The 18,197-nt window shown below is 34.9% G+C and overlaps 1 protein-coding gene across 2 annotated transcripts; it reads right to left on the bottom strand.

The window, feature by feature from the left end:
• Window positions 1–5,494: 5,494 nt before the first annotated feature.
• LOC114093639 (olfactory receptor 4C15-like) lies at window positions 5,495–8,461 on the bottom strand. Of its 2 annotated transcripts, XM_027936473.1 has the most exons (2): window positions 8,451–8,461; window positions 5,495–6,416 (listed from the first exon to the last, which is right to left on the bottom strand). In XM_027936473.1, exons 1-2 carry the CDS (start codon window positions 8,459–8,461, stop codon window positions 5,495–5,497), a joined length of 933 nt encoding a protein of 310 aa, XP_027792274.1. The 2 variants fall into 2 exon arrangements, with proteins under 2 accessions (XP_027792274.1, XP_027792275.1); XM_027936474.2 differs by lacking the exon at window positions 8,451–8,461 and having other exon boundaries at window positions 5,495–6,430.
• Window positions 8,462–18,197: the final 9,736 nt, after the last annotated feature.

The following is an 18,197-nucleotide window of genomic DNA, read 5'->3' as shown; positions in this document are numbered from 1 at the left end:
GAAATTTCTCAGGGCCCCTTGGCAGCATGAACTCTGTGAACAACTGGGCCATCTCCTGAGCAGTAACGTTGGGAAGTTTGCCTCTCTATGTCCCACTACTCACATTGCCCACTGTTTCCTTTTCAGCAACAAAAGTAACTCTATCACCAATTGTACTGAAAATAATAGAATTTCTGTTTCAACCTAAAAGTACATATAACATTGAATACGAAAAAAGGAATTACTAGTGAAGTAGTCACTGTAAATAGTGTTATGCAACTATATTCAAGTAGTAAATTTCAAATGCAGTTATTATAAACATATGTGCATATCAATCACATTTGCATCCATATTACTATTTCAAGTAAATACTGCTATTACAAATTAAGAGAATGATTCAGAATCCTATTAATAATTACCCTTTTTGATAAGTTATTTAGCCTCCATATTTTTGATCCAGAATTATCATTCATCTATAAAATATTTACTCCTTGTCCATCTAGCTAAGCAATTTTTTGTGACAAGCTAAAAAATATGTTATTTTCAGACTTTAGCGTATTTTCTATATCATCATTATGACCCTAAATATTACATTATTTATACACTGAATATTTCTGAAATTAAAAAAAAAAAAAAACACATTTATTTGTTTCCAACTTGGACCTTTCTTATGGGTGCATGAACTTTCTTATCTCAGTAATTTAGCTCATTTTAAAGAAGTGACTAAGTCATGTCAAGAAGCATTAAAGAAGTTCTGAAATTCAGGCACTTAGATTCTCCTGAATAATTCTGAGGAAGGAAACTAAAGCAGTTTTTCTTTTTTAGGTTTATCAAAAAAAGAAAAAAGAAAAAAAACTTACTGCCTTAGTATTCATTCAATTTACAAAAAAAAATAAAAAAAAAAAAACCCAAAGAATAAGCTCTTTGCTTTATTACAAACACATCAAGATTCTGAGAATATGTAGAAGTCAAAATTTTGCATATGCTTGAACAGTTTGGTATTAATTGCTGCATGTGAATCAGAACTAACATAATATGGATTTGACTTGGCGCATATGTTGAGTTTAATGCATTAATGCATATCTGTCTTTGTTTGTTCAAAACTTTCTATGGCTGAGCAGTAAGCACAATATAGTTTGTGCTGACAAAAAATACATTCCATTTTCCACATATATGCAAACAAATATGAAAAAAAATTGTCCTGTTTTTTCAAAGGTAAAAACTCTATCTTAAAGCACATCTCTTTAAGCTCAGTTCTTAGGCATTCTTCTCATGGTTTAAGCCAATTATTCTTTTTTAGAGTTAGGGATTTATCACATCTAATGCACTATTAGAAGACTGTACTTGGTGACTTGAGTTCTTTCTTATTTTTAATGTCCTTCTATGTGCCTCTTGTAAGTTTGTAGTTATGGAAATAGTAAAACCTACATTCTACATCAACAATTGTGGATAATACAGCAGTACTTACCATGCTTCAACCTTAGTACATTTTATAAAAACTCAGAAAATTCTACTTTTGGATCTTAAACCTCCAAATGGGGAATACATTAGAGGATAAGTGATAAATTAAAATTTATTAACAACAAAGAAAATGCTGTAGGACAACTAGGACAAAAATATGAAGTTGTTGCCTTCTTAAATTATTTGGCTTTAACTTGTTGATGAAAATCTAAACATACGTCTAATTTGGAATCATGTAAAAGATGTTTTATTATCAAGTGCTGTCTTACAGGATCCACATGTATTATTTATTCCCCCTTCACTGTCAGATTCTCATCTTTAATGAACTTGGTAATATAATGTCCATTAAAGATGAGAATCTGACAACCACAATGGCTGAGTAATAAGTTCAAATATGCACAGTATTAATAGGCCCAGGCATTGTATTAAACTTGGTACTCTGACCAAAAAAACACACACTTTAAAACACTGCTTCACAATTTGAAAGCTCTCTGAAAAACATGAATTATAAATCTCACCACATATCAATTTTCTGATGATTCTAATGATGAACACCCACTATTCTCTTAGGAGAAAATTCCATTCAGTGGTGAGCAAAATGTGAAAGTTGTTTCCAGTTCTTCCTTGTATATGTATGATGTGGCTGAAGAGCCTCTCTGGCAGTCAAGGTGGAGATTGTTCTCAGTGGTCCACAATTGTGATCTTGAACATGGTCTCAGGAAAAATAAAAATGGAGAAGCAGGTTTCCTCCTTGATTTCCAACTGGAATTTAAAGAGGTTTCCCTGAGAGCTCACGAACCTGTTGAATTGATTCTCAGTTCTCCCTGGGGTTTGGAAATTTTCCATTAGCATTATTTTCATGACAGATTCTGCATGTTTTTTCATTTGCTCAGTTGTTTATAAAACTTTATGTCAACTACCAATTAAAAGATTTTCCTGCCTGTTTTTAACTTCTCTTGGGTTTCTATGTGAAGATACATTCGCTCACCTTGATACTCAGGAATGGAACACTGTGCATGTGGGGATGTAATATAGGGTCTCACTATAGAAGTAGGGTGAGATGCCAGTGTACTTATTAAATGCAAGACCTGAGCTCTGGGATAAGGCACCATCAATCCACAAGGACAATGTGTGCTGTACTCGGACTGGGGCAGCAATGTAAACATATGGAAACTTTTACATTAATCTAATTTTTTTTCCATCAAAAATTGATTTTGAGATTCTATGACTTTCAAACTCCAAAGCACAACTTCTTGAGATTAAAATAATTTTATCATTCATTTTTAGTTGAAAAGAAGGTACAATAGTTCTGTTAGATGAAAAGGAACAGGTCTTGAAACTGAAGTTTGAGGGGAAAATGGTACTTAGCTCCTCAGGTCCCTTTGGGTGGGACCACACTAAGACATTGGCTTCTTTGTAGTATTTATGTGAATATCCTTCCTTTTAGAATATCTTTCTTTCATTTTTGCTTCAACATCTTTAATTTATTCTATTTTACTATATTTTGTGACACAAGATGGTATCATTTCTATTTGTGTGCTTCAGCCTAAACTAGGAGATAGAGTTTAGCAGAGAGAAAAATTTCAGAACCAGAATCCAAGCTTTTATACAACAAGGAAATCTCTAACACTCTGCCCCACACTGGCATGCAAAGTGTCACACTGCCACCTTCCAGGTGGAGCCAACCTAAACCCAAGAACCCACAGACAGACAATGAAGGAAACCACTGACTTGTTCAGAATACCTACTGTATACCATGGGTGCAAACTTCAGGATGAGTCAGCCTGATCAGCACGGATATGTATATTTGAAAATGATAGCAGGGAAGACATAGGAATATTAAATAACAGTGGGAGAATTCAGAGCCAAAAGGAAAAAAATACATATTATTTTCAGTGAAAGAAAGTTAAGGAAGAATAATCAGAAAACCCCATAGTGCAAGGATGTTCAAAGATCCCTGGTAGGAATAAACAGTAGTTTGGGACTGAAGAACACTATGAGATTATGAGCAAAATTATGATTTTTATCTGAGTTGTGATGCAACATACTATACTTCCAAAATAATTTCATTATTTAAACTTGAAATCAGCTATCATCTTGCTTCTGATATGTAGTTTCTTAAATTTTTACTTTTTATATTGGCATTATGTTTCTGAATATTAATTTGATAACTACAGTAAGTACAATAACTTGAATTGTAGTAAACAACAGTTATATTGCTAAAGAGGTAAAAACATTAGAATGAATTTCACCACACCTAGGCAAAATCAGCATAGAATAGAAAACAAAGCTAAAGTAATGACTGTTTTAAAGAGGCTTCTGAAAATTCTGTTAAGAAAATTAGAAAGAAAAAAAAAAACCCTTTGATGTCTTTTATTATTTCTTTATGCTTTTGCTGAAAGTTTTGTTTTCTTTAATCATGTACCAATACCAGAGTATACAATGAGGGGTTAAGTCTTAAAATTTAAAAAAAATGGTCTATTTCAAGTTTATGATGGATCAGATACAATCTATGGTGGTCACTGCAGTAAGTTCAGAATAACATTTTATAGTATTTGAAATTTTGGATTTACAGATTCTTAAAGTCATTGAGCCAGTCATAGCAGGTCTGCATTACTTGAGCTAGCTCTTAGAGATGAATAAACTGATTTGAGTTTGTAGAGAGCAATGTACTTCTGTGGGCATGGAAGAGACATGATACACCTACTGTAAAGACAGAAAGATGATGGAGAAAAAAGGGAATGGTGAAGGTCAGTCTAAACATGTGTCACACACCTGGTCTGCTGCAGGACACTCACATTGTCCAGATGAAGTTTCAGACCCTAAATCTTAATCTCTCTGTGAATTTACAACAACAGTGAAATGTTACCTGACCCCTACCATGTTTATTCTGGGGAAGCAAATGATTCTCACACACTCTTTTACTTTTGGCCTGGCAAGGGAAAGACCAGAAAGATTTAGTGTTTTTTGGTTTTTTTTAACCCCACAATATTCAGTAGGAGTTTTATTGGTATTGATGGGCTAGGGAAAACTGAACAATTTTACTTTAAATACATTTATTCTGGAAGCCACATTGCAACCTGAGATCAACCAACCTTAACTATGAGAATGACATATATGATGTATAAATTTGAATGATGTCTGTATTGATATTTGTTGAAATAGAATTATTGTCACTTGGGTACAGAAAGCCATAAAAATTAAAATATCAAATAAATTGAAATATTATCTTGTTTTAAAGTTCCCTTTCCTCTCTGGTGCCTCTGAATTTCCTCTTTAAGGCTGGAGAACATAACTCTCTGCTTCCACAGTTGGCCCTGGTTTTGTTTATGTCGTATTTCAATTCCCTTTGATTGTACTTGAATAAGAAATACTCATTGTTAAGACCTCCATGAAAGTTGCCTCCTCTTGTTCTCCAAACATGATTGACATGAATTATGCTGACCAGAGAGGAGCTCATCCTCCATATGCAGGTCTGGGCCATCAGGGTCTACCTGTCATGAAATTCAAGAATGACTAAACCTGTACAGATGCTAAGGGACCCATCTTAAAGAACAGGGTCACATAACAGAAGAAACTTAAAGAAGTTTCCACTAATGTTCTTCTGAATGCCCCTCCTGAGTTCCAGCTGTTTTTTCTCCAACATCACTGATATCAATATCCTAAATCAAAATTTCTTTTCTCTTGAAATACTTGAAGTATCTGTCTCTAATTTCTAAGATACTTTTGTGATCCCTCCACAAGTTTTAACAAAGCATGGAGTAAGTGGTCTGCAATCTGCCAAGTATTTTTTATTTCCTTTTAAAATATAATAGATTCTAAGTAAGCATAAAATTCAATTACCTTCAACCTAACATAATAGGATGTTGACTTGCAAACTTGAATAAATGCCTAAAAAGATAATGGAAAACATCATCTCTGACCCCACAGTGCTGGCATTTCTATAGAATTGTGTTGCCACTTTAGAGACAATGAGGGTCTCATCAAGTTTTTCTTGTTTAAGACCATTTTGAATTTGTTACTTATTATATTATTTTTATGAAGTTTAATAGTTTTATTTTTCATCAGAAACCACCACCAATCTCTTCCATACTTTCCTCATGGCATTTTTCATTTCCATATTTCTAAAAGTATAAATCAAAGGATTGAGTAAGGGGCTTAGCATGGTGTAAAATATGGCCACCATTTTGTCAAAGGAGAAGGCAGAAGGAGGTCTTGCATATGTAAATATGCATGGGACAAAGAACAAAACCACAACAGCAATGTGAGATCCACAGGTGGACAGAGCTTTCCTCCTCCCTTCAGCACTGTGTGTTCTCAGAGAGAACAAGATAACACCATAGGAGACAAGCAACATGGTGAATATTATAATACAGATAAACCCACTGTTAGCAACCACAAAAAGTCCAAAGATGTGAGTATCAGTGCAGGCCAGCTCCAGTAATGGGTACAAGTCACATAAGAAATGATCAATGACATTGGGCCCACAAAAGGGCAGTTGGAAAGTAAAGAGAATCTGAATGATGGAATGCAAGAAGCCCCCTGTCCAGGCCACCCCCACCAAAATGCCACAGAGCCTCCAGTTCATGATGGAAGAGTAATGCAAGGGCTTGCAAATGGCCACATAGCGGTCATAGGCCATGGACGTGAGGACAATCACCTCTGCACCACCAAAGAAGTGTTCAGCAAAAAGTTGAATCATGCATCCTTTATAAGAGATGGTTTTCCTCACATAGAGCAAATCCACAATCATCTTTGGGGCAAAGGCAGAGGAGAAACAGGCATCCAGGAAGGACAGGAATGCTAAGAAGAAGTACATGGGGGAGCCCAGCAGTGCAGGGCTACAGAGGATGGTCACTACAATCACCATGTTGCCTCCAATAGTTGCAATGTAGACCAACAAAAACACAACGAATACTATTTTCTGGACAGTAGGATTCTGTGAAAGCCCCAGAAAGACAAACTCAGTTATGAAACTTTGATTCTGCATGCTTTCTGAGAAATAAGTTTTCTAATAAAAAGTATGTCTACTTTAAGATAAGCTATTCTGCTAAACTACAATTATGATAAAGAAATATTTTCTTCATACCAGTTTATGATTTTATAGTTCTCAATAGTTAGATGCACCCTGATGCAAAATTGTCTTTAGTGTTTCCGAGAGCATAAGTTAAGTCATTTACTGAGGCAGGAGTTGGAGATCGAACCGACTTAAGGTAGAGATGAATCTTTACTTATTAGAATGTCTAAAACGGGGAATGGAAGCATCCACATGTGATTGAGAAGATTCGTAGTTTCATCTTGAGTGTCAGCTTTGGTCATTTACTTGTGACTTCCTGAAATGACTTGTTCAGAAGCATTCTGAAGCTCATCTATGTAATGAGGAAATATGGACTCTAATTGCAGTAGTCAGTCGGCCATTGTCATGGAAGTGGGCTGAGGTGAATAGCAAGCCATCTCTGGCCTGGAGACTATTGCATCTATAAGTAGAAGAAGTAATATGGATTTTCATGGATACTCCTCAAAAGTTTCTTTAAATTGTATTCTGAATGAGCTTTTTAATGATTTCTTTCTTATTTTTTTTTTCACAAAAAACAAGGATCTACGGAAAAGTGCCTGGCTACAGATGTAAGTATGCATAAAAGTTTTATGTTTTTAAATTCATCATTTAAAAATTAGAGCAGAATTTCACAGAGACAATAATGCCTACTTCTGATTGTTGACATAAGACTAATTGAAATAAGGCAAGAAATCATTTACCATATCATTTCCCATATTATTTACAATAATGATACACCATAGGGGAAAAAATTTCCATCTGGAATCTGCCTTTGGTCAGCTCACCCCAGGGCAAAGCAGGAAGAGAATGAAGTGAAAGCAGCGAGAACCATGGTTCCAGGCTCTTCCACTGTATGCACTAGGTTACTTAAAAGTCCATGAGCTGAAAACTCTTTGGCCTATGATTAATAAGCACATCTGTCAACCGACTTCTTGTGAGAATCAGATAAAGACTTGGATGTAAAACCATCGATAGTCAGTAGCACTGTGGAAGATGAGGTGTGGGGAGAGTGACCTGCCCCAACCCCTGACCCAGAGCACAGATAGCATCAGGTTTTCTCCAAGTTCTTGCCTCATCATATCTTAGGCTTCTCTTTTACTCTTCTTCTAATGGGTATTAAACACAGAATATTTCCTTTGGGTAGTCATAGTGAAAAACTTGTTTTTAAGTGTGTGACACTTTTAAAGGTCCTTGGTAGACCCTGAATATTTGAAAATTTGATAGACCTTAAATTACTGTAACCGCAGACCCACATGTATCTACTCCTGTTGCATGTGGCCTCATTGAACAACAACAACAACAAAGCCAAGAAGGCTGGTGGTAGGAAGGAAGAAAAGGTCCTATGTGAATCTAATAACACTTCTTATGTCTCCACTTTCTTTACCTGAGGTGCTCTAAAAGTAATACTATTTTAGAATTGAAATAATTAACATACACATACAATCTAAACAAACCAACTCATTCATTAGTCAAATAAAAAACCTAAAGTTGGAAAATAATGTGCTCATGGCTCATGATTTCAAGTAATTGTCTTAAATTCAATGAGTTATCCTGGATAGATTAGAGCAGAACAATCACGGCAGTAGAAAAATCACTAAATATATATATAATGGTATTTAGTTAAGAGTAATGTATCCATGTTTATTTCATCATCTTGACAGATGTAACTATGAGAATATTAAGAGATACTGCATGAGAAATATGCAGGAAATTTCTGTACTCTCTGAGTAAGTTTTCTCTTGATCTGAATTTATTCCAAATAAAAAATAAATTAAAAACCATTCATTTTCTGCCACCAAAATGCCATCAATTTTAGTTTCATCATCTAGTCGTCAAGTGTCTTTGAACAAACCACCTTGTTCTTCTCTCCTCTACTATACAATAGCTATAGTACCAATTGTCCAGCTTCTTGATCTCCAAGAATCAAGTTCATGGTCATTATGAACAGTTTTACTAAGAATGCATCAAAAGGAAGATGAGAAATATCAATGTTGGCATTATTTTTAAGCAGTATTAACAAATGCAAATAAACTAGAAACTGAATTAGCATAAGAATAAAATATGTATCTTAAAAATCATGCTGTTATTAGTTACACCTAATAAAATTGCAATGAAACTGGTTTGTTCATGTAACCTTTTACAAAACATGTTGGTAAATACTTCTGGAATCATAATCTTATATGAGTAATACAATCCTAAAAATAAATAAAATTGAAATGACATGGAGAAGCTTTATTACAGAAAATAATGTATTAATATGAAACAGTGAAGTATCTAAAATATCCAATGAAACTAAGCTGTTTTTTCAAATTATACTACTACACATTAATTTCATATGATGCTATGAATAAAGCAAAAATTAATAATGTGAAGATTGAGAAGGTGAAGCATTTTGCAGTATGTTGTTTGTGTGCATGTGTATGTGTGTGTGTGTGTAGGGGGGGGTATTGGGGAATGTACCAAGGGGCATTTCACCACTGAGCCAGATCCCCTGTCTTGTTTTTGTTTGTTTGTTTGTTTGATTGTTTTGAGACAGGGTCTTGCTAAGTTGCTCAGGCTGGTCTTTCTGCCTCAGTCTCCTGAGTTTCTAGGATTCCAAGTGTGTGTGCCTTTGCACCTATCAAAGAAGAAAATTTCTAATGACTTTTCCTATTTGCACAGATATTTTAAATATAATTTTACAATCTGTAAGGGAAAAATATAAAAATGATAGAGTTTAAATTCACAATACAAATTGATTACTATTAGAACATTTAAAATTGGACATGAATTTAAAACCACAGTACCAGATTCTTCATCTAAATAGTTCAGAAAGAAGATAAGAGGTTGGAAAAAACAATTTGTAAAGGTGAAATTAACATGCTAATATTTAAAAGCATCTTATATTAAAAGAAGAGTAAACTATTGTAAACTTTCTATTAACTGTTATACAATGGCTTTAGCCCTCCCCATCCTTTATGCATTTATTTTGTTATAAATTTTAAATTCACATTCTATTACATTCTGTCCTTTTTTCTCCTTGAATATTTCATGGCTTTTTTTTTTTCCTGAAAACCCATGCCCTTGGATATCCTGGAGCTTCCTGAGATTGCTCAGGGCCCCCTGGCAGCTGAACTGTGGGCTCTGAGCCATCTCCTGGGGAGGTGACCTGGAGAAGTTTGCCTGCCAACTTGTTCACTGCCCACATTGCTCACTGTTTCCTTCTCATTCATTTTAGTCAAAACTCATTCTACCATCCATCTCTCTGAAAAAACAAACAAAAAAAAAAGCAGAATTTCTGTTTCAAGTTGAAGTACATATAACATTCAAACCTAAAAGGGAGATTAGTAGTAAATCCATTATTATAAGTAGTGCTTTGTAACTCACTTTACCAGTAAAGTTCAGATGCGTTTACGTGTGTATATGTGAGTGTATAAGTCACATTTACATCTGTAGTCTCAATAAATGATTTATAAATAAATATTATTACAAAATAGAAGAATAATTTAAAATCCTATTTGTGATTAGCCAACCTGCAAGTTCATTCAATTTACCATATATATATATATATATATATATATATATATATATATATATATATATACACACACACATACATATATATATGTATATATATATACATATATATATGTAATTTTTATTCAATGTTATTATTTACCAATAAAGGTTTATTTCTCATGTGTTTCTCAAAGCATATTCCTTTTCATGACTACCAGGAAAACACATTCCTTTCAGATTTCAGTAACTTTTGTTCCTTTCAATGTAGCTCTATTGGTTTCCCCAAATGTCTCAATGTTTATACTCTTCCTCTTTTGGGATTTTGGAAGAAGAAATCCATCTCTCTGTTTACACCTTCTTTTTTTTTTCCTATTGTGAGCTTTCCTAAACAATTCTCAGGGAGGAGCCTAATGCTACTCATAACATCAAATGCACTGAAGGAAGATTAAATGGACAGAATTAAATTAGAAGACTCTAATCTGTGACTTTAGTACCTCTTTCTTACCTTAGTGTCCTTCCCCATTCAATCTGACAGTTTGTGGTTGTTGATATAATGGATGCCACATTCTACATCAATGTGGAAGGTCTGATAACAGTTGAATTAATCAGACCCCCACCTTAGCATTCTCTATATGGCTTCAGAAAATTCCATATTTTAATCTGAAATATAAGGATGGGAAAAACATTAAAAGATGAGGGATCAACAAAATTATATTTAGAAAGAACACAGAACATGCTGTTGGAGATAGGACACAAATGTGCACTTGTAACATTTCTAGGTCACTTGGATTTAACTTGAAGTTGAAATCTAAATATAGTTGTAATGACATTAGTTTTGAAGAAATAGGTTCTCCTAACCACATTACTCCAGGTGTACAAAGATTTGATTCATTTAAAAGAGCTGCTATTGTGAGCTGTTGTTGTTTATTGGGCATCTTTCATGTATCAAGTGCTGTTCAGTGGGCTCCTTGTGTACTGTTTCACTTGCATACACACCCTTTTAACTTGGAAATGCAGTCCATTAAAGATGAGAGGTCTGAGAGCCAGAAAGATTAGTAAGCTAGTTCAAGTGCCACAGTCCTTGGCAGGCCCATGCATAGTATTAAGCATGGTACCTGGTCATAACACATACACTTTTAAGCACTACATCATAGTTTAAAATCCTCTCTGAAAATGCAAAACTGTGAATTAAGAATCTCACCATGAATCAGTTCCTTGATAATCCTTGTGATAATTTTCTACTCTCTATGAAGAACAGTCCATTCAGTGATGGCAAAAATGAAAAAAAAAAAAAAAAACATTTGTTTCCAACTCTTCATTCTGCATTTAAGGGAGAGAGAAAGAGCATCCCTGGCAGATGAAAGGGGCAGTGTTGTCACTACTGCTGAGTGCTGACTTCAACATGTCTCAGGAAAAGAAATGAAGAAGCAAAGCTTCCTCCTCAATTTCCACTGAAATATAAAGAGGTTTCCCTGAGAGATCATGAACCTGTATACTTGCCTCACAAAAGCCCATGGGACTTGGAACTTTTCCATCATCATGATTTTCCATCACAAAATTTTGAGTGGCTTTACACTTGCTTAAGTGTTCATAAATCTCTTGTGTCCCAAATATTATTTTCCTTTTTTTAAATGTCTGTATTTCTATTGCAGATTTTTTTTTTCATGTCTTGTCCTGTTCTGGAATAAAACAATGCAAATAATGGGATGGAGAAGTGTCCCTTTGCATCATGCCTGTGTTCTTATTAATTTTAAGATCTGAAATAAGATCTGAGTTCTGAAGGAGGCCAACATCAATTCATTCAACAACTTGTATGGTATTGTGACTGGGGTAGTAAAGAGGGCTTATTAAAGAATAACATATATGTATATGAAAAGTTTATGTGTTAATCAAAATATATATTTTTCTCAGAAATTGATTTTGAGATTCCATGATTTTAAAATTTAGAACATAAATACTAGAGATTAATTTTCACTTTTCTTGTTTTTTTTTTTTTTTTTTTTTTGCTTCTATTGGTATGCTATGGCTGTACACAATAGTTAATTTTCACATAATCACAAGTGAAATTTAATTTACTCCAAATCAGCCCCCCTTTCCCTTCCCCCTTCCCTCCCTATATTCGCCTTTTTCTACTCTTATTGGTCTACCTTTCACTCATCTATACATGTTTAATTTCTGGTATAGATGTACATAAAGATGGAATTCACAGTGGTATTTTTGTACATATACATAATGTGATTTTGCCAAATTCTTTCTGCATTTTCTCCCCTTTCTTTTCACTCCTTTCTCTTCCTCAATCTCCTACTCCACTAATCTTCACTGTCTTTATGGTATCCATCCCCCACACCTTTCCCCTTTTGCTCTAGCTTCCACATATGAAAGAAAACATCTGACCCTTGATTTTCAGTCAAGCTTATTTCACTTAGCGTGATATTCTCCAGTTCCATCCATTTAACAACAAATACCATAATTTCATTCTTCTTTTGGGTTGAGTAAAACTCATTGTGTATGTAGCACATTTTATTTATCCATTCATCTGTTGATGGTTACCTGGGCTGTTTCACAACTCAGTTAGTGTGAATTGTGCTGCTTAAAAGTTGATGTAGTTGTGTCACCATAGTATGCTGATTTCAATTCTTTTTAATAAATACTAAGGAATGGGATAGTTGAGTCATATGGTGGTCCCATTCTGAGTTTTTTGAGGAATCTCCATACTGCTTTCCATAGTGATTGTACTGATCTACAGTCCTACCAGCAATGTATGAATGAGAGTACTGTTTTTGCACCAGCATTTGTTATTATTTACATTTCATAATAAACAATCTGGTGATTTTCACAGTATGCAAACATTGTATTCTATATAAATCACAAAATATCTAGTAAGTTTCCAGAGAGATGGCTCAACATCTTAGCAATTTTTCTGTTCTTTGGAATTCTTTATTACTCAGCCTACCAAAAACATTTTACAACCAGAGGTTTACTGTATGTTCAATGTCTAACAAATTGAGTACTCATTGTTATTCTCATATTGTTGTACAAACAAGCCTGATATTCAAACCTGCCCACATAAGTTTTAGCATTGTCTTATCAATTTCTCTGAAAAAAAATGGTTTGTTATTATGAAGGAATGGAGGCAGCAGAATACTTTTTTGTTTCTTGCAGGAAGCTCTTTTTATATTCAGTGCATTAATTTACATTCCCACCTGTGACGTATTAGAGTTCTTTGTTCCCTGCATCCATGCTAGGATTTATTGTTTGCATTCTTTATGTTTGTCATTCTAACTGGAGTTAAATAAAATCTCACTATATTTTTAATACACCTTTCCCTATTTGCTAAATCAGTTCAAGTTTTTATCATATAGATGATATTCGCCACTTGCAATTCTCTTCAGAAGTGCCAGTTTGGTTCATTTACCCATGTAGTGATTGGGTTATTATTATTATTTTTTTTTAATGCTGAGTTTCTCTCTCTCTCTCTCTCTCTCTCTCTCTCTCTCTATATATATATATATATATATATATATATATATATATATATGTGTGTGTGTGTGTGTGTGTGTGTGTGTGTGTGTGTGTGTGTGTGTGTTGTTAATGGACCTTCATTTATTTATTTGGATGTGGTGCTAAGACAAGAACCCAGAGCCTCACAAAGCTAGGCAAGCGCTCTACCACTGAGCCACAACCCCAGCTCCTGTTGAGTGTTTTGAGTTCTTTATGTATTTTTGATATTAGTCTTCTGTCAGAAGTGAAGTTAGTAAAGATTTTCTCTCATTCTCCCAGTTATCTCTTCACTCTGCTTTTTCTTTTGCTGTACAGAATTTTTTAAATTTGATGTTATCCAATTTATTAATTATTTCTCTTATTTCTTGAGCTATAGAGGTCTTATTCAAGTAGTTTGTCTGAGACTACATGTTGAAGAATTTTCCTTATTTTTTATTCTATCTGTTGCAAAATTTCTGGTCTTAGATATTTGATCCCTTTTGAGTATATATTTGTATAGGATGTGGGGTAGGGATCTGCTTTCATTCTCCTACAAATGGTTATCCAGTTTTCCCAGGAAAACTTATTTAAAAGGCTATCTTCTCCAGTGTATGTTTTTGGCACTTTCATCCATAATCAGATGACTGTATCAGTGAGGGCTTGTATTTGAGCCTCCATTCTATTCCATTGATGTACATGTCTATTATTTTGCTAATACCATGCTGTTTTAATTACTATGGCTGCAGAATTTGATACTGGATATTGTGATGCCTTCAGAATTGCTCTTTTGGCTTGTGTTTTCTTTGGCTATTTAGGGTCTTTGTTTCTCCACATATATTTTATTATTTTTTATTCTATTTCTGTGAAGAACACCATTGGTAGTTTGACAGAAATTGCATTGAATCTGTTGACCTCTTTTGGAAATACAGCCATTTGAATATTAATTCTACCTCTCCAAGAACATGGGTAGTGTTTCCATCCTTTAGTGTCTTCTTTCTTCAGAGTTCTATAATTTTCACTACAGAGATCTTTTACCTCTTTCTTTGGTTAGGTTTATACCTAGGTGTTCTTGTTGTCATTGTTATTTGTTTGTTTTTTTAGTTATTGTGAATAGAATTGTTTTCCTGACTTACTTTTCAGCAGATTCCTGATTGCTATATAGAATACTTCTTGATTTTTTATGTTGATTTCATATCCTGTTACATTGTTGAATCAGTCTATCCACTTTAGTGTTAGGTGGAGCTTTTAGGGTTGATTATATTCTATGCAAATAGGAATAAGTTGATATCTTCACTTTCTATCTGTATCTCTTTCACTTATTTCTGTAGCTAATTGCTCTGGCTAAAATTTCAAATACTGTACTGAATAGGGGTGGTGAGAGCAGATATTCTTGTCTTATTCCTGACTTAACATCATTCCATGTCCTCTTGTTCTTTGGAGTTTCTTCTGAGAAAGCTACTGTTTTTCTTATGGGTTTGTCTCTACAAGGGATTTGGTATTTTTCTCTTGCAGCTTTTAAAACTGTTTCTTTCTTCTGAATTCGTGGCATTTTAACTATTATGTGTCATGGAGAAGTTTTTTTCTTGTCCTATATGAAGTTTGAAAGCCTCCAGTAATGTTATGCACATTTCCTTCCCAAGATTAAGGAAATGTTCTGCATTATTTTACTGAATAAGTGTTCTATGTAATTAATCTGTATCTTTTCTTGCTTCAAGGTCTGTAATTCTTTTTGTATTCCCCTGGTTTAGTCAGAATGGACATCAAATTTGACAGTGTTATAATGCCTAAGCTCATACTAATCATTTCTCATTGAATCAAATTTTTGAAATATTTATTTATAAATTTAATAGCTATCTTTGAAATTAATCAGTTCACTCAAAAATCATTTTTCACACACATTTGCATTCGATTATTTATAACAATAAGATGTTTATACTTTTTTCCAGTATCGATCTGAACATAAAACTAACTTAAAATATGGGTTCTAGAACAAATATAAAATGGCTGGTCCAGGGTGATACAACTAACTAGAAAATTTGTTCTAGAACCCATATCTTAAAAGGTGAAATAAGAACATATTTAAAAAATACTAAATGTTTTCTTTGCCAAAGTGTTTAACTATATTCTTTCAGATTCTTCCAGAGTTGAAATGAACAAGGTATCAGAGCATGAAAAATGTGTCCAAGACGTGGTTACATACCCTCTCAACGGCTCTGGAGGGAAACGGGAGACAGCATCCCAACCACTGGGGTCAGCATTGATGTGGGTAGTTCTGTATTTTTTTTTTCAGAATCAGGGATGTGCTTCAAAAATTTGCAAAGCTCAGGCACTGTAGACTATAATCTAGTCTTCACCTCAACTTCCTCTCATCTGTAGTGAAAATAGGCAATTTTATCTCTTCTTGCATTTCCTTGGTGTGTAGTCAGGAGCACCAAGAACTGGGTTGATCACAAAGACTTCACCCAATGCTCCTCTGGTGCAGATCTAGATGACTTCAAAGGATCCAGAGCTTCTCTGGGAACCTGTGGGTCCTCACTTATTGCAAAGGAGCTGGTGCAAACATATCCCCTGCTTAGTGGAACACTCTTTGATGTATGTGTTGGTAGTGCTTTCTATGCATTCAGAATCCATCAGTGTGTGAGGACTAGCCTGTGTACATGGAGAGTGGATCAGGTCTATATCTCTTCTCCCTGATGGGCATTGTGTTTTTCAGTCTTTAGTTTAATCATGACCACACTGGCACAGGGAGTAGTTTTGTATGTTCATGGATTTCTTGATTAGCAGAAAGAATTCCTAGAGACTTGGGTTGATAAAAAAGAGCAACACCCCTGAGTCTGTACCAAAGGGGAATTTAGGTGGCTCAGAAATTCAGTGACTGGTCTGGGAACCCATGGGCCCACTTGTATTAAGGAGGGGTTGGTGTCAGGGAATCCCATAAGCAGAAGACTGAACCTAGTTAGACATGGGAACTGCACATTTTATGCACTTTGGAGTCTTCAGTGTGTTAGGAGAAGCACTGTGCTCCTGAGCAACAGAGTGGCCTTTGCTCTATTCCCTGTTGGGCAGCAATTTTTGCAGACTTTAGGCTGGCAGTGATTTCACCATATAAATTATTCAGATATCTTGATAACAGTCAATTTTTCCATAATATTATTTGCTGCTATCTCCAGGAGAGATGAAGTTGAAGGGAATTATATTTTCCTAAGATGAAGGCTTAGATATTCCCAACAAGATTGTTCCTTGCTGGGGCTGGGGTTGTGACTCAGTGATAGAACACTTGCTTAGCATGTGAAAGGCCCTGGTTTCGATCCTCAGCACCACAAAATAAATAAAATAAAGGTATTGTGTCCAACTACAAGTAAAAAAACAAAAAGATTACTCCATGCCACAGTTATCCATGTATGATTGGGAAAGTGGAGTATTTCTCACACAGTGCTATGCCGTGCTGTGTTCAACTCAATCCGGACTGATGTTTTCCCTCTGCCACTCTTTCTGTCACAATTTTGTGAAACATGTCTCTCTCTTTCTTTGTGTGAGTCTTCCTCTAACCTACCCTAGCACTGGCAGGGATGCCAGTTAAGACCTGATTAAAAATGTCTCACTCTTTATTCCAGTAACCAGAGGCTCTGAGTCTCTCAAAGTCTTTGGCCAATATTGAACTTCAGTATATCCCCTCAATCACCCACCTCACTGAGTAGTTATTACTCAGCTGTTTTGATTCTCTCCTGCAAAGGAGCTGGGACATGCAAACTACTTCTATGATGCCATCTTCCAATTCCCTTCAAAGATATTTTCTTGATAATGATTACAGACATAAATTTAATGATAAGGCAAAAAAGAATGTGAATTCCTTTCTAATGATTACTTTCTAGGCCATATCAAATCTAAAGGAGTTTTATTATATAAGTATAGAACTACACATTTTTTGTCCTTGTCTTCCATTGAACTTGTTAGGTCATAATAAGATTCCTAGAATGCATTTTTTTTTTTTACTTTGTCCACATACCTCCCTTCCATGCACTGCCACCAGCAGGTAGAATAGAGAAAAGACCAGACTGCCAATAAAGAAAAGTGGTCCAATTCGTGTAAGTCATATCCCCGATTACCAGGACTGAAGAACAGAGGAACGCATAATACGTACCACATAATATCCAATAAAAACCAAAGAGCACATCAATTTATGATGAAGAGAGGGGAGCAAGTCAGCAATACAGAACAAAATCCCTGAATTTCAAAGTGATAAGCACAAATGTCCCTACAGAAGTGCCTGATACTTGCCATAGGGACTATGAAAGAACTCGGTGACTTCCCTCAGTGATTATAGTTGGGACACACAGGATGAATACTGCCTGCCATACATCCACCACCTGCCATGATGTAGATGTTGGCAATTAGGTCAAAGAATAATAGGCAAAAGTTCCTAAGGGTTCACAAACACATGACCAATGGTAAGAGAATAAGGGACCATTTGTAGGCTACAATCTTAAATTTCCTATGTATCCCAAAATCTGTATATCAATACCAATCTATCAATCAATGTAGTGTAGTCATATCAAGAAATAATGAACTATCCTTCTATAATGGTTCTGGCCATTTGACCATAGGCACAACAGCAAAAGCTTCTGAAGACATCTGGTAAACCACGTAGGTATAATGTTGGAGAGCTCCCTGTATGGTTTGGATCTAGAATGTCCCCAAAAGTTCACAGATTGAACACTTAGTC

The sequence above is a fragment of the Marmota flaviventris genome, chromosome 9 (assembly GCF_047511675.1).
Source record: "Marmota flaviventris isolate mMarFla1 chromosome 9, mMarFla1.hap1, whole genome shotgun sequence".
Lineage (NCBI taxonomy): Eukaryota > Metazoa > Chordata > Mammalia > Rodentia > Sciuridae > Marmota > Marmota flaviventris.
This window is presented reverse-complemented; position numbering and strand designations above follow the sequence as displayed.